Source organism: Aquila chrysaetos, chromosome 10 (assembly GCF_900496995.4).
Source record: "Aquila chrysaetos chrysaetos chromosome 10, bAquChr1.4, whole genome shotgun sequence".
NCBI lineage: Eukaryota > Metazoa > Chordata > Aves > Accipitriformes > Accipitridae > Aquila > Aquila chrysaetos.
The window spans coordinates 38,637,964-38,664,862 of NC_044013.1; the positions used below are offsets into that span (position 1 = coordinate 38,637,964).

The 26,899-nt window shown below is 38.6% G+C and overlaps 1 protein-coding gene across 3 annotated transcripts in view; it reads left to right on the top strand.

The window, feature by feature from the left end:
- The first annotated feature begins 73 nt into the window (after positions 1–73).
- Positions 74–26,899, top strand: part of GOSR1 (golgi SNAP receptor complex member 1) — a 32,307-nt gene continuing 5,481 nt past the window's right edge. The window contains exons 1-7 of one of the 3 annotated variants that reach the window (XM_030028525.2): positions 74–179; positions 709–823; positions 2,562–2,649; positions 2,871–2,978; positions 4,108–4,199; positions 4,386–4,460; positions 20,111–20,140. In XM_030028525.2, the coding sequence (XP_029884385.1) occupies positions 149–179; positions 709–823; positions 2,562–2,649; positions 2,871–2,978; positions 4,108–4,199; positions 4,386–4,460; positions 20,111–20,140 (539 nt within the window). In that variant the 5' untranslated portion in view covers positions 74–148. The remainder of the gene's footprint in view (positions 180–708; positions 824–2,561; positions 2,650–2,870; positions 2,979–4,107; positions 4,200–4,385; positions 4,461–20,110; positions 20,141–26,899) is intronic. The other 2 variants (XM_030028523.2, XM_030028524.2) reach the window with 2 other exon arrangements.

The following is a 26,899-nucleotide window of genomic DNA, read 5'->3' on the forward strand; positions in this document are numbered from 1 at the left end:
GGGTGAGGCCCCCGCCGAACCGCTGGGGGGCGCTGCAGCTGGAGGTCCGCCCGTCCCGTCGGGCGCCGCGCCTTCTAGGGGGACGCTCTAGTCCGCTCTTCTCGGCGGCGCGGTCTCTCCGGGCCGCGGCTGACGTTGGACAACAAAGATGGCGGCGGGGAGCAGCAACTACTGGGAAGGCGAGTGGGGCCTGAGGGCGGCGGGGACGGGGCGGCTGCGTGCCGCGGGGTCCTCCCGGGGCACAGCTCGGTGCGGGCAGGGCGGAACCGCCGCCGGGTTCCCTCTGCCCGCCTCTGGGGGCCGGCGCCGCCCGTTGCCGGAGGCTGCGGTGGCCCCCTCGGCCCCGTAGCCATGAGGCGCCGGTGCCTGGCTGAGCCCCGCGGCGGGGAGGTCCTGGGACCCGCGGTGAGGGGGACGGCAGCCCGCGCCGGACCCTCCCGCTCGGGTGGAACAGGGCCTGTGGGTGTTCAGCCGTGCCCCCCCCTTCTCCTTTCAGCATGGGGTGCTCCCCCATCTGCCAGGGTCCCCCCCTTTCTCTGTGGGGTTCCTTTCTCTGTGGGGTTCCTTTCTTTGGGGTTCCCGAGGGGAATGCGCCAGCTCCGCTCGAAAGCACCCCGTGAAAACGCGTCCCCCAAAGGCGTGGGGTCACCGTGCGGGTTTGTGACTTCTCCCCCCCGCCTCTTCCCCGTCCTCGTCCGCCCCGTGCAGATCTCAGGAAGCAGGCGAGGCAGCTGGAGAACGAGCTGGACCTGAAGCTGGTTTCCTTCAGCAAACTCTGCACCAGCTACAGCAGCACCCGAGACGGAAGGCGCGACAGGTATAGGTACTAGCCCGTTTCGTTACGTTTTAAATGCTGCTTGTGGTTCTTGGTTCATTTTTAAAAATTGCTGAGTGCTAGTCCCACCTGTGGCTTTTAAGCTTAGCTTTTTAAGAAGCTGATTTCAGCAATTCTTGGCGCTGGTGTTGGTCTTGATGCAATATTGAGTGATATTGGCATGTGAGTCAGGAAGGTGTGTGGGCTGCCGTGGTGCATCGTGAGAGCGTATGTGTCACTAGGGGAAGCTGAATTTAAACTTCAGTTTGTAACTCGGGGGTTAGTGTGTGAACTGATGATAGGGCTTTTTAATGCTCGCTACATCGACTTTATTTTCTAGTTTTTCTTGTATTAAACTAGCAGGAGGTTTTCGGGGATTCCAGTATTAGGGCAATTTAGGGCAATTTTACATCTCCCAGGTGGGCTGGTGTAGTTTTTGTAATCTCTGTTTTAATGATAAGGGAACTGGAGCGCTGAGCAGCTGTGACTGGTCCAAGGTTGCGCAGGGGACTAGCCCTCTCTTCAGAAGGGGTAGCTGTTTCTTTTTGGCTTTCTCCTAAGATGAGTAGTGAGAGCTATATATATGGGGGTTTTTAGGTGTATATATGAACCAGATAAATACATATATGTGTGCGTATATATACATGTATATATGAGTAGTTTCTGTTTGCTTTAGGCAGATTCATGGTTGACTGAAGAATTAATGTGATAAAACTTTTCAAGTCTTTCTAGCTTACGGGTCAGAGTTGAGGTCTTCCCTGCAGTTCCACAGCACTAATTATCAGCTTCTCTGTCCCTGTGCACAACCTTTAAAAACTGCCATTCTTTGCTTATTAACCGTGGGTCCCAGCACTGAGTATTAGTTGTGAGTGTGACTACTGTATGTATCTGTGTTGATATTTTTATTTAGTTAGTTAGTTTGGTGATTGAATCACTTTTGAACCTTTTCCATGAATTTCTGGTTCTGGAAGCCTGAGAGCGCCTCAAGAATCATCACATTACTCTTGAATCAGAGTCCCAGTCTCTCTCTTGATTCTAGCTCTGTGCTGTTACTTGCCATGTAATCTAATTGTTTTACTTATTTTTGCTGTCCTGTGCAAAACTTACTTCTCTTACTCTAGTTACGGTAGCTTACCAAAGCAAAGAGTAGTCTCTGAAAGGTATTAGTTGTCATCCTTCTGCAGGTTGGCAGACAAAGTGTTTTGTTTCTATTCTGTTGCTTAGATATGACTTCTCATTGTGGTTTTAGTTTATTTTAAAAAGCATAGAGAAGGTGGTACTGTATGAAACTGTAATTGCGATAAATTGTGTGGTTTGCATTGCTCTGTAGAACACTGACTGCTTAATAGGTCAGTGGCTTGTCCTAGCACTGTTATTAAGGTGTAATTATATGGCTGGTGTAACATACTAATAGTGCACCGTTCCCTCCTGCCAATAAATAAATAAATCAATCAAGCTTAAAAGTTGGGGGGAGAAGGGCATTGGTGCTAGACATGTGCTGGTAGTAGACAAGTGTTTGGTGTCAGGCAAGGAGAGGTTATATTTCCCCCAGATGATACTGTGTCATTAGCTCAGATAAGAGTTAAAGGCATGTATGATAAGAAAATGTAATTTTTCTGAGCTTAATTCATCTCTCTAGGAAACCTGGGTAGTGGAGCTTGCCAACACCTAACACTAGTGTTTCTGTATTTCTTGCACTCATGAAAAGATGATGTACTTTTCAGTAACCGCTCCTCTTTTTCCTTAGCTCTGACACAACTCCTCTCTTAAATGGATCAAGCCAGGACAGAATGTTTGAGACCATGGCTGTGGAGATTGAACAACTTCTGGGAAAGGTAACTCAAGTTTATGTGGTTTTACTTCAGCATCTAGGAAACACTGCAGTACACGTTTCTGTGATGAATATTAGGAAATACTAGTGTGAGCGATAGACAAGTGTTTCTGAAGGTATGTGTCTGTCATTAGAGTTAGCTCTTTCAACTTATTCATTGTAACTTTCTTACAAGAATAAGCCATTTCATGTTTTGGGGTTGATTTTTTTTTTTTCTTCCTCTAGCTTACTGGAATAAATGACAAAATGGCAGAATACACAAATAGTGCAGGAGTCCCATCCCTGAATGCTGCACTGATGCATACGTTACAGCGTCATAGAGACATATTGCAGGTAACAAACACATGACCTTGCTTTTATTTTGTTTCTTTGTTTGGAATAATTATTAGCAGTGCTGATATCACATCATGCTTGAGTGTCTTACCAGAAGATTTAGATGCTGCCAATCCCATCTCACTTTTCTTCTCTCCAGGCATCGCAATCAGTGAACTCTGAATTGAAAAAAATAGCATTTTTTATGTCATATTGGTGACTAGTATCTCACTAAGAAAAAACAGTAAAGCATGACATTTTATGTAGGTATCTTTTATATAGCAAAAGGGGAAATGTAATAAATTATCTTGTCTGTGTGGTCTGTCACATAGCAACATGAGAGGGAACATCACACTTAAGAAAAATATAATTGTAAAACTATCTAAACTGCTAAAGGGAGTTGAAGGAAATGTGATGGCTAAAGCTACTAATTAGTGTTATAAATCAACCGTGTTTCAAACTGGTGGTGTTTTCATGGCATACTAATGTTAAAAACGCATGTTTTATTTGGCTGGTCACATACAGTTTGATTTCTGTTTTGCATCTGTGCAATAAACAACATAAAAGGCATAGTATTTTGTAAATGCCGTAGCATTTGTATGAAAAGTAGTGCTGAATGTTTACAATGGTTTTGGTGGACACCAGTTGCCAGTGAAGTTGGTTTTTGAGAAGTATCAGCTGCCTGAAATGTTTTCAAATGTGAAATTGTAACTTGAACATTAAAAAAAAAAGAGAAGTCATCTTCACTGTTCAGAAAGGACTTTTTTTTCATCTGGTGTAACTTAACAAAATAAACCCAAGAATACCTTCACCACACCAAATAAGTAGGTTTTACTAGGGCTTCTGATTCAACCGGTAATGGGAAATTCCAACACAAAATGATAATTCATCAGAAAGGTGTAGATACATGAAATTGGGAGAAGGAATTACAGTGGATTTACCTTTATGACCTTAGCTGTAGCTATCAGTGAGTTTTAAAAATACTTTGCATTAACTTCCAAGTATTTTTGACGTTAATTTCATAAGTTGGTCTTGCACTTTGAATTAGAAAACAGTTAACATTTTAAAAGATGGTTGGATCTTACTTGAGTATATTGTACTGTTAAATTGATCTCAGGATCCTAATTTAGGAATAATTGTTTCATTACAGGATTATACACATGAATTCCACAAGACCAAAGCGAACTTTCTGGCAATACGAGAAAGGGAGAATCTGTTGGGATCAGTACGAAAAGATATCGAGTAAGTTGTATTGTTTGTTATAGCAATGGGACTGTCCTTGGAGGGAGAAGGTGTAAACCCTCCTGTAGCAGAATACTTGGCATAGCTTATTCGTCTGTGCTCTGAATAAAGCAAAATGTTACTTGAATTCACAACTCTTATTAAGGTTGTGTTAAGATTCTGTTTTGTTTTGTTGTTGGGTTTTAGATCATATAAAAGTGGGTCTGGCGTGAATAACAGAAGAACAGAACTATTCCTGAAGGAACATGAACACCTTCGAAAGTAGGTGTTATTTGTTATTTACTTACGTTGGAGGTGTCTAACTTTAGTGGGGGATGAAACATTCTTAATTTCAAGTATGAGTGAAAGCCTTGTCCATTTGTAGTTGTGTATGTCCACAATCAATGCCTTGCAGTATGTATTCTGTGACAGTGCTGCTATTATGCAGCTGGATAAACATTTATTGCTTATGCTGACTGTGAAGTGCATACAGTAGGTAGTAGTCATGGTAGTTTTCGGTGATTTTGACTTTAGGATCTTGTCAACACTAAGTGACATCTATATGTTGTCTTCAGCGGGCTTTTGCAAGTCACTTGTGACTCAGACTTCATGCTTGGCCTCCTCTCTTAAGAAAGTAGATACCTTTATAGTATACTAACTGGGATAAGGGTTAAAAAACAAAACAGAAAGTCCCAATGATTTATCTGTTTTTCCATTTCTTCTGCTTTATTTGTCAGAGTCAGACAGAGAAAAACCTTTTTTTCCTTTTGTCTTTACTGAATGTTTATGAAAGGTGATGGAAGAGACTAATTCCAAAATTACCTGTGTACTTCAGTATTTCCAAATTGACTCTGGTTTATTGGTCAAGATAACAAGTGGAATAGAAAGCACATTCTTTTTATTCTTCTTGCAGAGAGGGCATTAAATTATGAGTAGCTGTTTTGCATGTTTCCCGTTTAGCAAAAGCAGCACAGTCCAGTAGAAGAGCACTGCAAGGTTTATGTTTTCTAGACAGTCAAGGAGTAGCACTGATCTTTATGCCTCTGTGTTCTTGACTGTAGTCATGCTAAACCTCAGTCTTACACAAGAGGGCAGGCTTTCATTTAAAAAAAAAAAATAATAAAAAATTGCCTGTGGCTTTCTCAAATGTGCTTTCTTAAAGATAACTTAAACTTCTAGCCAGAACTGCACAAAAAGCTTTTACAGGAAATTAAAACTAAATTTTTCGATTGTGGCTTACCACCAGTTCATCCTCAATTGTCTTTAATACCTTTAAAACTTAGAAGTTAATTGATTTAAAGCTTGAATTATGACTTTTGTTAGGTTGAATTCATTATTAAACGTGCATGATCAGGAAATGTAAAGTTTCCAGGAAAAAACCCAATCTTAATATTTTGGAGGTGAATGTTGCCTGAAATGTTGTACTTTGAAAAATCAATGTCAGTTAATCTGACTAAACCTGATTCTTTCTAGATGTTGTGTTTGGGTTTTTTTTCTTTTGCTTTGTTTTTTTATTGGAGGGGTGGTAAATTCTTTTATACATTTGGCATTTTGTTAAAGAAGGCTACAAATAAAATATTCCTGGAGTTGTAAAATATACTTCTGAGAAACTGACATTCCTCTGAGTGCAGTATTTTGAAAAGTTTGAAACAATGAAGAGAGGAAAACTTAAACCATTTTGTAAACGTTTTCTGGCAGATGTCTTCAGAATTTGAGCCTAGCATTCATTGAAGCATCGATTACTTTGATCTCTTTAAACATGCTAAACTCTCCAGTATGTTTTTAGGATAAAAATGCATGAAAAATAGAATTAAATAAGGTAGTTTCAGAAACAGTTAAACCATCTTCTAGGTGATTATTTGGAAATGTCAAGACATAAAAAAAACCCCATGACACTGAGAAAAAGAAAACAAATAAGTGTGAGTTGGGGATCTTTAAGAAACAGGGCCAAAACTCATCATGGAATACTACTGCAAGGTGGAGATAACTGTAGGGTGTATGAAGAAATCTGTTGTAGAAGCGGAAGACAACCTTGGCCAGAAATCAAAGCTTGCAAGATGTTCAAAACTTTTGAACTGAGAATCAGTAAGCTCAGAAAGACATACTGGCAGAGGAAATTATTAAAGAGTTTCAACATATTTGTCTTCAGAGAAAGCAGTTAATGAGCTATTAATGTCAAAAAGCTGTAAAAGCTAGCAAAAGGTCCCAAGAAATCACCAGAAGCTGGCAGATTACACCAAACATGCTCCTAGGATAAGCTGACAAGCTTTGTCTGAGTGTTGATGCTGAATATTTGCAGTGCAGTAAGTCATGGTGCTAGACTAATTGGTAGAACTACATGATGAATATATATACATTGTGACAAAGACACTACAGTAAAAATTGAAATGTTTTTTTAGTGAAGTTGTGAAACCTATGAAAGAGCTTGAAAAATGGAGATGGCAACATAAACTTTGCAAGTGTGTTATTATATGTGCAAAGTAATGAACTAATGCCACAAAAATGATATATTTGTATCAAATATTGGAGCATTCTCTTGGTCTTGACCCTGCTTAATTTATGAAATTAAGTACTTTAACCTGTTACATATTTATTCCGTGATCTGATAATGGAGAATATATGAGCTATTACCCCACTGCAGAGTACCAGACTCGTCTGTCAGCCTTTTTCTTTATGCACTACCATGTGAGACAGGGTAAGCGGAAACTTGAGTTTTCTCTTGGCGGCGTTTTCCGTGAATGCTCTTTAAAAAGCATGCTGGCAGCCCTAGGCGGTATTGTTTGTGGTGGTATCTCACTTGGGAGTAAGAGTAGGAGAGCCAGAAAGCTCTTCTCGGGAGGGACTTTGGAGAGAAGGTGGACCTCTGCTTTTTGCCTAAATCTGGCTTTTTATTTGTCTGTCACATTTTGAAGATCATCTCTTCTGGAAGGACTAAGAATGAAGGAGAATCTGTCTGTCTTAATTTTACATGTGTAGATAATCATAAAAAAGGAGGGGAATTAAAAAATCTGTGAGTACGAAGTTTTGATGAATAAAAGGATCCGCCATATATTAAGCACCAAGGGAATTGCGACAGCTGAAGCACTGTGCAAACCCTTGGTATGCCTGTAATACATAAAACTGCTATCCATTAAGCCGTGAGGATCGTGCATCCATTTGGATTCGCTTTGCCTGGGTGGGGCTGGCTGCTGTGTCAGCGCAGCTGGCACAAGGGTGTTGTGCACTTTCACGTTAGGATCGTGGTGCTGCCGGGGCAGCCCTCAGGTTGGGGGCATGCAGGGCTCTGCTCTGCTGCACCCCAGTTCTGGGAGGGTTAGAGAAAGCATATCATGTTCTTCTCTCTTCAATGGAAAGCTTCACTGCTGGTTCAATTCATTTTACAAATTAGCTGATTTTGAGTTTTATTGGGAAAGGAGATTTGTCTAGAAATTATATTGACTGGAGGTGGGAGACGATTTAAGGATAGTTTTACCTGCCTCTGGAGAGAAAAACAATAATGCCTAAATTTTTAAATAAAAATTTTAACACCCGTTAATTAAAATGAGGCTGGAAGATGGGTCTTGTCAAATATTGATGCCCTGTTAATATTTTTACCTAATACCTCAGATCTTTTGGCATGTCGGATGCTTAAAGAAATACCAAATCTAGTGTGGTCATGTTTGCAGTTGATTTTTGAATGCTTGTTTTCTCAGGTCTGTGCCACTCAGTAAAGGTGTTTGTCTCATCCTCTCTGTTTGTATGCTTTTGGCCAGCGAGGTAAACAAGTCATCCTTTTTCTTGTAATACTCTCTTCCCTCTAAAGAAAATTATTTTGATGAATAGATCTAGCTTAGCATTTTAAAAACTGCTCTGAAAACTGCTGCCTCAGAGGAAGGAGTCCTGTCAACTTAGTGTTTGCCCTGAGAAATTCTGCTGTTATTAATGAGTTATAGGCTAAGTCAGCAAACAAGGGACTAATGTGTTTGATTAAATTTGCAATATTGCCTATGTATGTGAGTGAAAATTTCCCTTGGGTTAGTACTTGCATTGTATGTGGATGGTATCATATCAGGTGATACTGATGAATTTGTCTAAAAATTGATGAAGGCTTCCAAGGTTTAGATAGAAATTACAGATTTTATTACCTATGATGAATTCCTTGTAAAACTAGATGAAAACTAGACCACTTAGTGGTTGCCAGAATTTGCTGTAGTAGATTTGTTCTGTCATTGTACGGTCATTGTATGACTATTGCTTTATTACTCAGCTCCAGTGCTCAAAAAAGAGACATTTGTCCTTTTCCAAAAGAAGTGGCTGGTGGTGAAGCAGGTGCCTGTGCTGGTGCAGATATCGTTAGCTGTGTTTTTAATTGTTGTCAGAAGACTGCATGTTTCTGGCGAGTGTTGCTATGCAGGCATCATTCTATCCAGTAAAAAAAAACTTTTCAGCTTAGAGTGTTAGGTGTAAGTGATGCAGGTAAATGAGATGAACCTGTTCAAAGTGTTCAGGCTAGTTAAGGACATAAAACATCCCTGTGTGTCTTAAAATGTTTAGCACTGGGAACAGAGAGGGTAGGGGTGCCAGAGTAGGTGGGTGAGAAACTTGGAAGGAGAAAAGGAGAGCAAACAAATCAGAGGGATGTGTTCTGCATGTGAAAGAGAAAAGAGGAATAAGAGAAGTGAGCAAAAGAAATAACGGGAATCTGCAGCAGTTGCATAATGGTGCTATTAATAATACATACCTGATTCATGGAGATGATTAGGATAAATTAATGTTTGTGCAGTACTTCATATATGTGAAGTATTCTGGAGTACTAAATACTTTTATTACTGTTATTATTGCATTTCATTTTTCAGCAGATTTCAAATTTCCTGTTGTTGTTTGGGCAGAAATGGCCACATTCAGTAGAGAATAATCACCGGGAAACTGCTTTCAAACTTTGTTCGTAATACAGTCCAGATCTTAATAGAGGGAGTGACTTGTTGACCATTTTTCCTCTGAATATTGATGTTGCTTACAAATTTTCGCTTCAGTACTGATTTGCACAGAGAAGTCCGCTTAATGAGATGGAGAGACACCTTACAAGGGTGTTTGGTTACAGGTGTGTTGATCTTTTGGGAAAAAGCTACCAGTTTTCTACCTGAATTTAATTTCCTTTTCTTTTGTTATCCCTGTTTTCTGCTCCACACGCCCTGATTTCCATTCACTGTGCTGCTGCTGCTCAGGTTCCTCTGGATTTCAGTGGACCTTCAGTGTTGGGTTAAAACCAGAGAACTGCTGTTGTCTCCCTTTCCCTCTTTTCTCTTGCCTCCAATTGCAGGGGGAGAACACACAGATGCCTGGGCATTAACTGCTCCGGCTGACACGTGGTTTGCTACTGCATCTCCTTCATCTTCTCTTGGAAAGAAGGAGACTGTAGGAAAAACAGCTAATTCACCAGTTCCTTTTTCCTTCCCAGGGTGGTTGGGGAAGCAGCAGGGAGGGAGGAGTGTGATGAGCCTCTTCCCTGGGTGCCTGCTGGCTGCTTGCTCTGCAGCCTCAGAACTGCTGAGTTCCACTTTAATCAGGTCCAATAAGGGTTTGTTGTTTGGTTTTTTTAATTGCAAAACTTGCCTCTAAATTGAACTTATTTTTTGTTCATGTCAAAGCAGAATGTGGTGTTCTCGTCGGTCCATACTCTTAATTTTAATACAGATTTTAACTGAAGCAGCACTTCATAATGAATAAATTTCTTTGCTTTATAGTGGTTACAAAAAAAACCAAAACAGCTCTGCTGTGAAAGGACAGTACATGCTATCCATGGCCTTGGTTTGGCCTGTTTGCCAAGAAGCACCGAATACGGTGTAATTTGGCTGCAGACTTGCTGTGCAATAGTAATGGAAGGCTGCAGCACTTTATCTATTGAACTGGAAGATACAGTGCAAGCAGAGATTGAGGAATCTGGGTTAAAATGTTTCTCTGCTGGCCATTAATTGCAAGAGCTCTGGCATCAGTGTGTCGCTGTTTTCCCAAATGCAATTGACTTGTTTTCTTTGTTTCTGGAGTAAGGAAGTTTGAGAAACTATTGCATTAAAAGTGCGTGCTAGTGTCTCAGCTAGCCAGTCAGGATGACTGCAGCAATTACCTTACTGACTGACTTACCACTGAATATCTGTAACACAGACTTTTTGGGCAGGGCTATATGCTCTGTCTGAGTGACAGCACAGATAAAATGGTTTTCAAGGAAGAGATTTGAACAATGGAGGATTTTTGGTATTGCAAAAGCTTACTTAAAGGTGCACAACAACTTGTACCATAATCCTGTTTCAAAATACAATTCTATTTTCTCTTTCTGCTCTATCTCCTATTGCTGCAGAGTTTTCTCGATAGCAGTTATGCATCAGTGATTTCTTCCGTTAGCCTTATCTCTACATGGGATTGAATGGGTTTTATCTCCAAGCCTGCTGGCAGAACCTCTGTCTCTTGAAGATTTGTGGCAGAATGACACAAGGCCACTTCATAAGTGGCTGGATTGGCTTCCCCTGTAATAGTCCCAGACTGAATATGAGACTTGGGCATGTCATGTGCTTAACTGCAACACAAGACTGAGCACAATTTACCTGTTTTCTTATTTTAATAGCAAACACTGCTCAATGAGGGAGACAGTTCATGTCTTCTGGAAAAAAAGAAACTTCACTGCTTACTATGTGACTGTAATTATATGACTCTATGAGCAAGTTACTGAAGTAGTTTAATGAGAATTTGGGGAGGTTCAAAGCTTGCAGGCAATGAAAGAAGATGCTCTCCTGGGTATTGTTATTATTTATAAATAACTTAATAAAAGAACGTGAAAATCAGCCAAGCACTTCAGGATTTAAAAGAGGTTTTCCCTCTAAAAATAGCTTGAGCTTCATTAGAGTAAAATCAACTAGTGCTTTTCATCTTCCTGTGCTGTATTTATGACTTAAAAAACCAAACCTACCCAAAACACTAAACCAAAGATTATATTTGTCTCATAAGGTTTATTTACATGCTTTCTTTATAGTTGGATTGCTTTAAAAACCACTGTAATCAATAATTTCCCTGACACTGATGACTGTTGTGATATTTTTATACCTCAACGTGTCTAAAATGAATGATATTTGAAGAAAGGCTGGGGGGACGCACCAAGCAAAAAAAACAATGAACCCACCACACACATGCACAAAACCTGGTTTGGGGTCTTCCTTTGTAACTTCCAGTACAAAATTGAATTATCTGGGTGACAAAGGATGCAGTTGCACAGCTGTTAGCATAAGGAACCTCAAACCCCTTGTTTGCTTTTCATCTGTATAAAATGTGAAGGTTTATGCATGAACTTCCATGTACCCCTGGGAAAGAGGCTACAGGAACTGAGGTCTTTATGAATGTCTGCAGAAACTAAAGAACAAACCCTCACAACACAGTGTGAAAGATTACCTGAATATATCACAGAAAAAGAGTGGTTGGGACTAAAACTCAGCTCTGGTTTTCAGTTTCGGGCTTTACCTTTGAAACAGCAGGATGCCCTTGATTAGGCAAGAGGGAGGGATATAAAACCACACTTCAAACTTCAGAGCTCTGTGTTTGCTTCTGAAGTTTCTTGCTCATTTCAGAAATAAACAAGTCAGTGATGCATGTTTTATTTGTTTTTAGCTTTCCTTTCAACACTGTTTCTTAACTAGGACAGCTCTCCCCCCCGCCATGGTCTGTATTGAAATTAGGACTTTGACAACTGCTTAAATCCTTCTTACATGGGTTGGTTCTGAAAAGTAGGTGCATCTTTTGAACAGGATCAACAATTGTGGAGTTTTATAGAATTTCTTTTGTGGAATCTGAGAATTACTTATTATTCTAATGCAGCATGTCATATTTTTTTTTGTCAGCATGGCTGCGTACTTCATTATTTTTAAGGCCAGAAGTGCTTGCTCATTATTTGCTGTTGGAACCTTCAGTAAAAACAATCTGTTGAATTTCATTTGATGTGGATGGATATGTTAAATAATGATTATTTCCATTTTTCTGAAATACAGAGTGTACCTCTGGAAAGTTATCATGTTACTGTATAAAAGTCATTCTTGAGTTTATTCAATTGAACCTCTGTACTAATGCATCAGAAGGAGGTTCTCATCATTCTTGGCTGCTGAATGATAGGCTCTGCAGGTATCTTAGTGTGTTGCTTTACCAGTGATTTGATAAAAAGCATTGACTCCCGTCTGCTGAGGATATATACTTTCTATCAAATCCATGATGGTAAGCAGAACTAGATTCAAATTCCCACTAAAGCATGCTTATTTGTAGCCTGATAATACAATTTTGCTTAGAACCTTTAAAGGACCTTAGTTTTGTTGTCAGGTGAAAGATGCAGAGTGCTTTTCTCTCACTTGAGAGACTTGTTTATATTGGGTATAGTCGCACTTTTGGAAGAATGCATCTTGTTCAGTCTTAGATAAAAAGACAAGCCTAAGAACACAGTGAAATTGGGTCGGAAGAAAAATGTTGAGATCTTTACCCATTAATGAATTGCATCCTGAATTTGGATTGTAGATGGTTTAAATGTAGTGTGCGCTTTAATTTCTGAACCCCAGGTGTTCATTATATTGTACAGTTAACTATGCAGTTTTAAGAATAATTTTCTGAAACTTAATGAACAGGCAGGTGGATAGTTGTAACATTAGGTACTTTGGTCAAGTCCTGGATGAAAGCCATATAGCTTTCTACATCTACCAAACAAACCCTCAAAACCACAGCAGGTGAAAATGCAGTTAGGAAGCAGAATAAATTTCTATCAATGTGTATTTTAGGGTTTTGTACTAAATTAAAATTGGGATGTCATCCTAGGGATAACTCTCACTTCATTTCTGTGTTAGCTTCACTGGAAATTAAAAAGATATTAATCACAACGTTGTTTATATGATGAGGCTCTTCTGAAGACATTCCCCCTTGTGTTCTCTTTTCTGGGTTACTTAGGAGTGCGTGAGTAGTAGAACAATTTTTTTTAGCTTTCTCTAGCTTTAGTCAAAAACCACTGAGCTAGAAAAGTGGCACAATCTTTTTTGTTACAGTACAGATTATAAGCCGCTTGTGTTTCCTGTAAGTTGGCTATCTATCTTGTCTGTGTGTGCCCAACAAATCAGTAATGACAGGTTATCTTGGTAGAGCTCATTTTTTGTCAGATCAGTGTTGGATATCAAAGGCTGTGTTGCTTGGTGTTGAGGGGTTATCCCTTTAGTTAAAGGTATAATCTAAATTATATGTTTTAAATCAGAGGAAATCATGAAAACAGCACTCCCACTGAATGCTAGTTCTTCATGCACCATGTAAAATTTGAGGAAATGCCGATATAGTCCATTAGTAAGTTACTGGAATTGTTCTGACAGTTGTGGTTACTGATAATGACTTACAGTAAGGCCTGCCCTTCTCAGTTCATTTAACTTTGTTCCTATGGGTAATATGGAGCAATTATATGGGAGGGTCAATCTATCCAGGAACTTTCACAACCATGAATAGAGAGCCTCTAGAAACCTCATTATGTGGCTGTTGGTGCCATCCTGGCATTGGTTTTATGCTTACTAATAGGCAACCAGCTGCTGCACTTCATTTAGACGATAGGAGCTGTTTTCAATTTAAGTTTTTAACTGCGTTCTTTGGGTAAACTGTATACTGCAGATTATCGAGAAGGCTCTTATTTCCTTATAGATTTGCTTTAAAGGAAGAAGTATTGCTGTTGCTCACCCTCTTGGGACTCTCAAACATCAGGCACTCTCCCCAGTAGTCTTTGTATGTGCCAAAGAGCTTTCTTGGCTAACTCCTCTTTTTGCAGAAACATTTCTTTCACTCTGTTGATAATTCCCAGACAAGTCCATGGAGTTCAGTGGAAGTGCAGACTGTACCCCTTGGAAATCCAGGAGAAACAACCTGTTGGTGTTCTCAGTCCTGTGAAGGTGGATCCCTGTGTTCAGGGATCTCCCCGCAAAGGGAGAGCATCCCTTGGTATTTGCTTGCATCCATTAAATTGTTCTTTAAACTGAGTTAGAACAACTAATCTTTTCATTGGTTACAGTGCATATGTAGACATGTTTACAGATGTTAGACAGCTGCAAAGAAAGTACTTATGTTAGCTTATCTTAAGTCCAAATCGTTGGAATTGATAAGCTGTCGAGATAGCTACTTAGTGATGTAGCTAGGAGTCCAATTTTTAGTGAATTTTGTGTCATAGGATTACAGGTTGGCAGGAGTGGCTTTCAACAGTTTATTTTCCTGGAAATCCTTTGGCAGATTCTTCCCTATGGTGAAAAGCATGCCTTTTGCTTGTTTCTTTTTCTCATATACAAGGTACATGTGAACCATCTGGACAGAAATTCAACACCAAATGATGTTGGTTAACTCCTGCCTAGAGCAATGGATTATGTTCCAGTGCCTTTCATTCTAGATTTAACAAATTGCTTGCATTGATTAAAAGCAACGTGGGGATGTGCTGTTGTGCTTTTTTTCTTTTCCAATTTTGCAACTATTCCTCGTTGTTATTGAAAGTGATTACTGAGTGTCAGACTCCCCGGTACAATGATCTGCTGAAATGAGATTACTTACGTGTTCAGAGTTTGTAGGTGTGATGTTGTTAATAATGTATTGGTCCTTTGGAGCAAATCTGTACATTGACTTAATGCTCATGTTTGTGCTGGTTTTTGTGTTTGATTGTTGTAGGCTCTTATTTCATTTTGCCTACTGCAACAGAAAGCATGAAAACATTGTATCTCCTTAGCATTCAGATTTATGCTTTAATTAACATATAAAGGGAACCCACAAAAGATAGCAGTTTGCATTGGTATTTGAACCTTTCTCTGCTTTCACAATGGTTTCTGTGGGCAAACTGTTCATCCCTGATAATGGTTGTTTTACCTCACGTCTTTGTTTTTGGCCAGCTAGCTCTTCTTATGCTGGAAATGTAAGATGTATACTTCGTAGTCAAATATATTCCTTTTCCTCCCTGTGCTGTTGCATGCTGTGCATTCGTAGCAGGTGCTACTTCTGCTCTTCGATAAAAATATAGGAGTGAATTTTGTGGGGTCTGCAGAGTCCTCTATTATAAATTTTCTCTCTTTGGCTGTTGTATACCCTAGGTACATTTGTCTCGCCACGCTCTTGTGTTGGGTCTCAGTCAATGAGTAGGCTTCTACACCTTTTTTTGTCTTCGTTAGCAACTGTAGGAGACTGTCCAATCTAGATAAGCACCTCCAGTGGATTTCGCTCTTTCTTTGACACTAAATTGAACCAAGCTTGAGACAAGTCTGATAAAATCTGGAATATCTTGTTTGTGATCACAGGAAAAAAAAGTGTTCTGCTTTGCATTCTCCTACTTAAGTTTTTAAAGAGCTTAATGATCTTCTGAATTTTTTAGATGATGAGGTACGTTGATGGCAAGCAGAAAAAATGTGTTGCAGCTGGATTTTTTTTGTGTGCGCACAGTGTTTCTTTCACTTGTGAGTTAGGAATGATTATTAGGATGGAAATAACTGACTGTATAAGTCTGATTTGCTTCATCATAATCTGTATATTTGTATTAGAGTATCAAGTATGTTTTGCAATATTTGCATTCCTGGAAGCTCCACATTGCCTGGTGATCCAGGACTGTGAAAATATGAAAGATTTATTGCAGGCAGTTTGAGACAGCTCAGACTAGTGATTGATCTTGCAGTTAGAGAAAGAACAGGGTAAAATTATTATTTCTGTAATTATTCTTTATGAAAGTAAGAAAATTGTTAAGTGCTATATTAGTTTATTCTACAGGGTTTTTCCCTAGTCCTTTTAAATTATTCTTTGTGATAATATTGCCCTTAATTTCATCTGAAGGGTTTAAAGTGCATTGCGAAGTGAGTTGTGTGCAGATGACTTAACTGCTGTATCTTGTTTCTCTTGACAACTGCTTGTATTGGGTATCTAGCTAGTAAGTCAGCAGTAAAATCTATGGATGTGGGAGAAGCCCAGTCCTCATCTAAGTAATTGTCTATATTACTGAATTTTTATCTACTGGCGTAGATATTTGCTTTAAAAAACCAAAGAACATAAAATGCTTTCTTTAGTTGTAAAAGCTTGATGTGATGGGCAGGCTTCTTTTCTATCCTAGAGGCATGTTTCACTTAATTTTTCCTTTGGATTAATTTACCTGTCTGCGTATTTAAATGACAAACTGCACAATCTTTTCTGAAGACAGCAGTTGCACAGAGGTCCCATTATTTCATATGCATAACTGCCACTGTTGGATTTGTGCCATTTATTACAGTAGGTGATTGCCTCAGCATCTTTAAGCGTTTCTTTTGTATGGTATTTTTAAATGGCTTTGGCAAAGTGCCATCTGTCTCGACAGGTGAAAATGCATAACTTATCGAAACAGATGGCCAATCAGATTGATATTGCCCAGGACCATCGTTTGCTTACTTGGATGTTCATAAGGTAATGTCAGCTGGATTTGTTGTCTTTGCTTGGAAAGGAGAACAAAGTCAAGAGGGGTTTGTTGTTGTTTTTTTTTTTTTTTTTTTTTTTTTAAGAGCCTCTTTTTGTAGAGTTTGGAATGTGTAAGTTAAGCAAAATTACCTCTTTCGGTGTTATTTTTTATTCTGTCAAACAGTTGAAATGAACATTATTCATAATTGTGAGAACAACTTATACTTGTGTAAAATGGGTTATTAATAGTCAGAGATCTGCAAACTTCCCTTGGGTCTCTGGGCCCTGTTGTATTTTGTGTTCCTGATCTTCCTTAAATCTGACTGTTACTTTCTAAGGTTATGAACTGTAAAATGAGGAAACAACTGCTTGCTTCTGTTTGGGTATCACTGTAAGTGAACATTACAATCTGTATTTGCCAAGAACTTTGAAAGACTTTAAGAGATGCTGTATGAGTGTATATTACTGCCTTGAGAAAAGCCTCTAGCGTCTGCTTAAACTGAACTTTTGCAGGAAGCACTAAGTTTAACAGAACTCTAAGGGATTCTGATGCGCAGATTTTTACCATAAAATGTTCCTGCTCACGCTGCCTTTACCAAAACTTTAGGGAATGTCACTGCCATTTTCTGCTGGAGTTTGTTCACCTGCTGGAAGCTTGCAAGTAGAGACGTTTTTGGAAATCCTCTCAGACCCATCAAAAGATGATGCTTCTTGGGGTGGGAAGAACATACTGGAAGTTGTGTTCAGTAAATCTGTATGCTTCCCAGCTATTTATTTAAGACTATAAGAGTTAGTTCAGTCTGCCCTTATCTATACATCAGTCATTCTGAAGAAAATTCATATGCACCTCATCCTTTTAAATACTTGGGGTGACCTCCACGTAAGTTGAGAAACATCGATCTTGTGACTTCAGGTGCCTGTTAAATGCCTTGTGTTGGCACTTGCATCTAATGTCCGTGTTTGCTGGTATTAAGAACTATTTATTACCGGGTTTATACATTTTTATTAACTTCTGCGTGTCATGATTTTACAGGTAGCTATGTTTCCAGGGTTTATTTTTATATGTGTATACATACTTACATATATAAAAAATAATGCAGTATAATATAATTGAATCTGAAGCTTTTAAATACTTTTTGAGTTTACATCTCTGATTAAGTAATAAAACTGCCTAACCACAGCTTTCGCTAACATAAAAAGCAGTTAGTGTCTCTGCTGCAAACTGGCAAGCCTAATTTTTGTGCTCTGAAAACCTTGGAGAACATCCTAGTTCACTTAAGGTCTCTGAATGTGTTCCCTGTCATCTTCAGTTCATCAAGATGAAAATACTATAATTTCATCAGTTAAATGGACAAAGAGCTGGTGATGCTGGTGATGATTTTTCCAGGGTAGTGGGTTTTTTTTTAATAGGACTGTTCTAGCAATGTTTTGTTCCGCAGAATTTTTGTAAGTGTAACTTATTTCCAGCTAGGCTCCTGATATCTTTTTGTTGTTAATAAGTTAAAAAAAAAATCAAACCTTTTTAAAAAACTGTGCATTCTTATGCACTATTCTTGCTTTTCAGACTGTTTTCTGATGTTTTTGTGGTTTATTCTTATTATATACTGCCCACATAATACACTTGTTTGTTAGAGACTATGTATGAGAGGCACATTCTCAGTTGAATTTTGTATCATTGAGAATCAGCAATTACAGAAATCTTTAATGCATCACTTTTCTGTTCTGCTTGCCTTGGGGACATGCTGTGAGACTTGAAACTGCTTACATCATTTTGTGTACATAACTATGGTGTTTTACTTCTCTGTGCCAGTGGTAATAAATACCTCACAGTGAATGAAAATGGTTTTATTTGATTAAACCAATGTACTTGCAACTGATGTGAATCTTTGGAGTGTGGCTTTGTTTTGGGAGCAGAAGGAAGTGTTCCAGTTCCAGTGTTTTCAGTGTTTGCTGCCCCAGTTGAGTCCCTCTCAACTTAAAATTGGGCAAAATATTTTTAGTGCTCTGTGTGCTGTCTCCATATTTCAAGCCATGGACTAGACTGAAATAGCAACCTTCATGTTTTCACTTCTCTTCACAGACAAATAAGGACATTCTGTTAGCATCTCCCCCCCCCCAGCCGTTTACACACGCGCACGCACGCTGCACAACGTGCTCCTTTGCCGTGCCTCCAGCTGGAGGTGTGGGGGGATCTCCAGAATTTCTGTGGGTAGAAGAAAAGTTCCAAATTGGGCAGCTCTGGCTGAGTCAGAGGCAGAACTGTGCTGCGCCGGAGGCTGTTGATACCTTCTCTTCCTGAGGTGGCAAAACACTTGGAACAAGGAGGATGGAAGATGAAGACGGTCATGCCCTTTCAGTGTCTTTTAATCCTTTTAGTTTGGCAGCAAAAAACTCTGCTTTAATACTGGAAGCAATATCCAGTACAACATAAAACTTCTTTCTGTCAGATTGATTTCCTTCTTAAACTGCAAACTCACATTTTTTTCAGTTATTCTACCAGAGCGTGCGTAAATCTATGGGGTAAACGGAGCAATTGTAGGGATGCATCATTGTTTCTGCAATATGGGAATCGGGGATGCAGTCACCTCTTCTATGTCAGTGTTACATTTTAGATACTGATTGCTGTAACAATGTATGTTTTTCTGGGATTTCATAATTGGCTGTAAAACAGTGATTAAAAACCTGTATATAAGTTGAGTACAGAAAAAGAGAAATTGCTCAAGTCTTCTGAGGATCTTGTTTGTCATCCTAATCTCGCGCATCCATTTTTTTAAATGAAATGTTCTCTCTGTGGTGCTGTATTTTAGGCTGTCCTTTTCCCAGTGATGCTACATAGAAACTCGATTAATGTGTGGCAGTGAGGGAGAAGGGGCACGTGTTATCAAGGTCTTTCTCTTACAGATGGTCTGTATTCTGTTTCCCATAAGCATCACTTAATTCCCATCCAACTGATATTACTACAGAAGGAACTTGCCTCGTTAACAACCATAAAACAGTGTTTGGTAAACTTGCTCTGAAGCAGTGTTTTGAGATGTTACTACCTGGAACCAAGTCTCAGCTTTTATTTTTAATTACGTTTTTTGAAGGGGTGGGCAGGAATCACCAGGATTAAAAAGCAATAAAATTAGGTACTTCCTTCTCCAATACTCCTTTCCAAACTGTCCTGGGCACCTGGTATGCACAGGCTCAGTTAACATTAATTAGCCATGAATCATGGAGTCCATTCCTCTTTTTCTGTCTTCTCAGTCAGTGCTGTATGTGTTCTCCGGAGCGTCTGCTCTCGCATACAGTTAGGAAATGCTGCTCCAGAGGACACTATGTGCATCTACTCTAAAGACTCTCATTACGTATACCAAATCTATGTAGTAGCAAAAAGTGACAACATCCTGAAGTAAGACCTTCTAAGGGCAAATTTGTTAAGGCTTGTATTATGGCGATCATTGATTTAATAATCTAAAATAATACTTGGTTCTTGTTACTTTTTTTAACTTCATTTTTTTCCTTTTGGCTTTCAGCTCAGATCGACTGATAGAAGAAACAATAAGGTAGGAATGAACTTAACTAATTTTCATTATTTTCTGTACAATCAGCATTTCCACTCAATTGTGTCTAAAGATACCAGTCATTTTATTTATACAATAACTATATTGTTTGCAACTCATAGGCAGTATTACAATGAAGTGTTGGTGGGTTTCAGGTTTTTTTCTATTCAATGTTGACGTAATGGTGTTGCTCAAATATTTTATTCATCCTAGTTTAGAAAATTTGCATTTCTGTTCAAAGTTGAATAGCCCCTACAAAAAAAAGGGGGATGATCGAGCAGAGCGAATCTCAGGTTGAGTTATTGAGGGCTATTCCAGTAGTCAAGCTGTTTCTTCTCACAGTGACACTCTTCTACAACATGATGTTCTATAATCCTTCAGCGTAGTCAGCACCCTAGTGTGCAGCTGATATAGGTAAGGGCTTCTTCCATAAGTGCTTGAGAGGTTACTGCTGTTGTATAGTTACTTACGTTCTGGGGTTTTTATGTGATTTGAATACTTGAGTGATACCTTCTTTAACTGATCTAGGAATTTTAGAACTGTAGCATCATGAATTACTTTTATCATCTGCCCTTCCCAATCTTCCATTGAACTCCGGGATTTTGCAAACCAATAATTCAGAGTGCCCAACTTAATGGTTTTAAATTTTAGATTATTGCTTTAAAAAAAAAAAAAGGGAAGAAAGCAAGCAAGGTATGCTTTCAGATAATGCATGTACTGGCATAAGTGATCAAGAGGAGTAATTAGAGGTGCAGCAAGGCTCTATGTCCATTAAGGGCTAGCTAGCTTAAGTACACACAGCGGGCTCGGCATAATTAACATGGTTCAGGAATGTGTTAAACCACATTAATGTGCAGTGATGAACCAGAAGTGGTCAGTACAATAATGTCTGAAAATGTGGATATAATCTCACCATAGCCTCATAAAGGTATTTGCCAAACTTAGCACAGTTACTGTGAGTGTTTGTTTTACTTTGGGTTCTAGTCTTTTCCTGATTAAAAATCACCTCCTTTATTGCCATGCTTATAGCCCTACTTTTCCGTCTCGTAAAAATACTCAACGTTGTTTGAATCTCTTATTTGCTGCCACTCCAGTAACTAGAGCATTAAACAGCATATGGTTATTTCTTAAGCTTAATATTCTGCAAAAGGACTTGTATTTTATCATTTGAGCTCTTCACCTAGCCTCTTGATTATGTGTCATCAGAGAAGTTTGAGAGTATGTGTGTGTGTGCTAAGTGAACCTCCATGTCGATTTACCTGTGCAAGGGAAATTAGCCATGGCAAACTGGAGCTCAGAACAGGGCAGCTACGTGAATACTCGCCCAAGTTCCTGCATCAGTTTTGAGCCTACTCAGAAGCTCCATGCGTAGGATCTCCATCAGTAGGTGTCTTGGCTGGTTTAAAACTGCTTTGAGTTTCATTTGCATGAGCTCCAGTCCTGCAGTTGACTACAAATCAACTTACCTCCACAGTGACTGCTTCTCATGCAATAGTCCCCTACCACGCGGCTTGGTTCAGAGCTCCTTGGTGCTGTTTACTGAAAGCGTTCCTTCTGTTAATAAATTAACTTGGATTTTTAAGAGGCTGGATTTCAGTACTCCTTGTTGCACCATTTATTATCTGTAGTAAATGAAGTTCTTGTTGCAGTTGTTGCCAAGAATGCTCTACATTTCTTCTTGTAGAAAAAGAGCTTGTTTAGTAACTACATTGAGCAGGAAATGTAATTTTATTTATATCATCTTAATTCAATTCTGACTCGGTTGAAACCAGGGTCAATTTTGTTTTTTTTTTTCCTTGTCATGCCCAGTAATTGCAAGTATTCAGGTACGATATTAATTGGTGGTAAACCCTGCTGCATTTGAAGTGAATTTACCAGATAGAAATATACCCAACTTCTGATGATCAATTGCTTTATCTATTGTAAACCAAGTAAAAGAGGGAATTGTGCAGGGGAGGCTGTTTGAATGCAGATTCCTTGAGTGAAGTGAGATGTAATTAGCTTATTCTGGCTACTAATACAGCTCCATCTTCAAGGTTTACATCTGCTGTAGTTCATTACTTATTATTTGGGTGTATTTCAGGAAGTCAAGAAATCACTTTTTACTCTTTTAGGGGTTGTTATTAAGCGGTGATTCTAAACACTGTAAAGCATTTTTCTGTGCATGCAGAGGCTTTTGTTGACAAGCTGCATACCGGTGACTCCATTGCCAGGGACTCTAGAGTTAGTACTAATTGTGAAACCCTTGCTCTAACTTTCTGTAGAGAAGAGAACTGAAGAAGTGCAGAGCCCGACCCTCCCGGTGTGTGGTTCCTCCACAGAAGCAAACATAGGTGCAGGAGAATATATGGGCACCTAAGCTGCAATGATGCAGTAACTAAAGCGATGAGTAGGGCTGTCATTCCAGATGTTTTGTTAGTACTAAACTTTTAATCGGTTTTTAAATGAATTATGTGACATGGGTTCTTACTGCAGCATATTTCTTTCCAGAAACGAGTGGGATGTGGTACTTTGTACTGCAGTTCTTTTGGAACAGTGCTCACTTCTCTTGGCCAGATTTAAATATAAGCATAGATTTTGCTTAATATGTTTGGTGTTCTCGGGTTTTCATTTTCAAACATTATCACTTTTCCAAAATAGCAAACTATTTATTTCTTGTTTTCCAACAACTTATATTTTTAGGTTGGCTCAGTTTGAATTTTTTTTACAGTTTTGCATGTACAGTGTGACAAGTTCTTAGGATTTTATTGTAAGACTGTTTCTGAGGCCTGATTCAGGCTGATTTGTCAGTGTTTGTATAATTAACAGATTGGACTACTCTACTTCCACTGTGAAGCTAGACCAAAACTATAGATTTAATGTTAAAAAAAAATCTCCTTATGTATTTGGGGTATTTCTTTAGGTAATAAATAGGATTTAATAAAAGGGAGAAATTCACTTGCATTGAATCTCAACTTTACAGAATGGAAAGGCATGAGTTAGGCTTCATCAAAAGACACAGTAGTCTTTAAAGTAATTTGAAAGATATTGTGTGTGTGTGTGTGTACACATATGCATATATACACACATGTATATTTATAGCTATTAATATAGATGTATGTATACGCAAAGAATAAGTGATATAATCAGAATTTTTACCAATTTAAAACTAGAGCTTGCATTTCTATGCAGAGTCACAGAGTCCATTCCCTTAATCATAGACGTTGTCATGAATTTAAATGAGCAAGTATGATTCATGGAGTACAAAATGAAGCAGAAGTTCCAGTAATACATGAATTATTTGATTTTTAAAAACATGTCTTGTTCCTTTAGAGCTTTGTTTTAGTTCTTCATCAATGTAGATTTGACTGAGCTGTCTCAATGGATGAAGCAAAGAGTTGACTTTTTGGTACGTCTCCCTTGATAATACGCTGTATGTATATGGCTGCTACGCAGAGTGAAAATACCCAACAGCTTAAGCATTTGTCTAGGTAAAAACACTTTGCTTCCAAGTCAAGCAGTATTAGAAGTGTATCTCTGCATGTTAGACTGGTTTGACTGTGATAATAGCTGGAAGTGTTTATTACTCTGGACTTTTTCATGCCAGTGAAAACTGCAAACTACGTACAAATATCAGTTTTACTTTTGAAGAGAAATTGGGTTGCTTGCATACCCACAGCACTACTGAACATTCAAGGACAAACTTGTAAGAGAAATTTTGAGGAAATATGGCTGCAGGCATAGGAATTTGAGATACTCCTGCTGATTTGTGGGAGAGATGGGTGGGCTCTTCGTGGCTGTGACCTCGGGCTTACCTAGAAGAGATTTCTGCAGCAGTGCAGCACTCTAATGTTGTACTTCAGCAGTGCTTTAATATTAAATATAGAGAGCAGAATACCATCTGGTTTTAGAAACTTGGTTTACACCCAACTCTAGTAGTTCAAGCCAGTGCAACACTGAGACTAGTTTGTGCTAGTTTCGGAATGAAATGTTAAATCAGGGTCATCTTGATTCTGGTAAGAAGCATTTAATCTTTTATCATAAATGTTGTGTAGAAGTTTCAAAACGTAAGAAAAAGGTATTCTTGATCTGGGGAGATTATGGTGTTGAGTAACTAAGTGAGGCCAATATTGTGAATGGGAAGAATGTGATTATTTTTTTAAAAAATGCATTTGTCAGTGAAGAAATGGGAACAGTAAGTCAATGAGCATATGTTAGAGATGGGAGTGAAACCAAAACTGTCTAATGAAGGATATGAGAAAGCTTCAATACTTAAGACTGTACAAGACCAATCAGTGGACTAGTTCCCAGGAGCTGTGTGTTTTGTGGTAGTTCTTAAATTTAATAGTCTCATTTACAGATATAAAGGCTTAGGTAAACCAGCTCATGTTTTGAGTAATCAAATTATACATGAAGAACTGTGCTTTGTACTTGAATTTTGACTTTTTAATGGTAGCTAGAATCCAGTTAAAGTCTTGTTCATGGATATCACAATTACATTTCATTACTAGACCATATCATATTAAAAATGGTAATCACTACAATTTTTTTTTTCTTCAGAGCTCTTCAGTAAAACCTAGCCCATTGAGCTAGATTTCTCAAAATACTGGATAAAAGAAATGAAGAAGGTTCCAATCTTGTAATATGTAAACTTAAACAGTTACATCCTGCCTTTTTATATGAAATGGACACTTCCACTCCTCAGAAGTTAAAGCAGGAACCTTGTGTTCCATGATAATCTGTAATAATTATTTCCAAAGGCATTTTGGAGGTGTCTCAGGAACACTTTATATTCTGGCAATCATCTTGTATTTTCACTTCTGTAAATTAATGGATGCCTTAATGAGTCATTGGATGCATCTTATGAAAACATGTGGCTTAATTCAGGAGTGCTTTGAGAAATGTTGTACTAAAACTTCATCTGGACAAGTATCAAGTCAGTGTGGGGGTGTAAGATAAGAAGCTGTAGGTTACTGAGCAAGCTTTCCTATGTACAGCTAGGAAATTATTTTTTTTTCCGAACTTGGTTCCTAGTAATTCAAAATTTCCTAAGTCCTCTTCTCAATAGCAAATGTAATGTTTTTGCGAGTTTGTTGCTTTTTAGAGGATTAAAATACCTGTATGCTGAGTTGTAGATGTATATAATCTGTCAAATGCCATATCTTTTCACATGTGGTATGATTTGATGTACTTACTGTTCTAATTTTGTAGCCCGTTTTTCAGCTCTTGATGGTAACTGCTTTTTCTGTATTGATATACAGCTGTTTATTCGCTGTTTAGAATTTCTATTAACACCTTCTCCTAGATGCTTTTCTTTGTATACTCATGCACTGTTGGGTAGGCAATGATTTGATTCTTCATTTCTCCTCTAATTTAATTTTCCCTTTCTTTTCTTCTAATTTTAGTCCTGAAAAGCCTGTCCTGTGTAATCAAATAACACTGTTGCATTTATGGGTTAGTTGAGTTGGTATATCCACAAGAACAAGCATACACAATGAGCTGAGTGACGGTACTCTGCAGTCTGAGAGGAGAAGCTTTGTAAACTTTCTTCTGTTGTTTTTGCAGAAACGAAGAGAGCATTGGTTAACTGCTTCTGGCAACCCCTTTATAAACACCAAGGAGGTGACTGCAAGCCCTGTTGCTTCCAGTTAACCATGAGTTTCATTTTCACTTTGTGCTGATTTGGCACTTGAAAAGTATAAAAGAAAAAATGCTAAATAGCCAGCTGTAAATAAAAAATGCTTGAAGGTTTTTCATAGTTCTGCCCTGAAACTTCCTTCTTTTTTTTTTTTAATCTAATACTTCAAAACTTAGTATTAAAATGTTAAATCTGTTCTTATAGAGTTGCTGATTGAAAATGCCAGGGTTTTGCCTACAAGTTATCAAACTGTTCATATTCTCTTTATGACTGATAAACTCCCAATTTCCTAATGTATGTCCGAGTTTACCAGAATGCTAATATAACCTTAAAACAATATATTGATCTGCCCTGGCAATGCATGTTGTTCTATTTAAAAGAATTCACTGTATAGAGCTTTTGGAAGAGTATTTTCTATGACCTGAAAGCTATGAGAGCCATAGGCTGGATGGCCCTTCTGCCGCCTGTGTCTCTCATGTTTGTGTGATGAACTTGTCTTGCTTTCCGAAGTACTCTGCTACTGCTAAAAAAAAAATCATACCGCTTACAACACTCGGGCTTTGGCTTGGTTATCTCTTATTTTTATGGGCAAAACCAGAGTTGGAAAAGGCAGCTTCCACCTGAAGAGGTGGTAGCAGATTTTTTCCTTTTTTTTTTTTTTTCTTTCCTTTTTTTTTTTTTTTCCTTAAAGTTTGCCTGGCACATTAGAGGAAGGCTGAAGATACTGTATAAAGGGCTACTTGAGATGGAGCAGGTAGATATAATGGAAAGGAGCCCAGAGGAACTCACTGCTCCAGAAATACTTTAGGGATCATTGATCCGAGCTGTTTTCTTCTTTAAGATTGTGAACTGTGATACTGACCTTTTGCTGTAAGTCTTGAAGGAGAATTGTTAGACTTGGCTCTGCTGGTTTTTGCCATCTATTCTTGTAATATAGGCTCTAGCATCCTAGAAGAGAAGCCAGTGGTACATGAGATGATCCAGAGCTGCTCATTCCAAATGTTGTTTTGTTCAGAGGGAAACTCGAAATAAAATGTATCAAATGGTCTTTGTTATTAAAATGTCAGGAATGCCAGTTCTATGTTTAATAAGTGTACGAATATAATTTGTGTGTCTGACTTTTCCTACCAGATTTACCTGAAAGA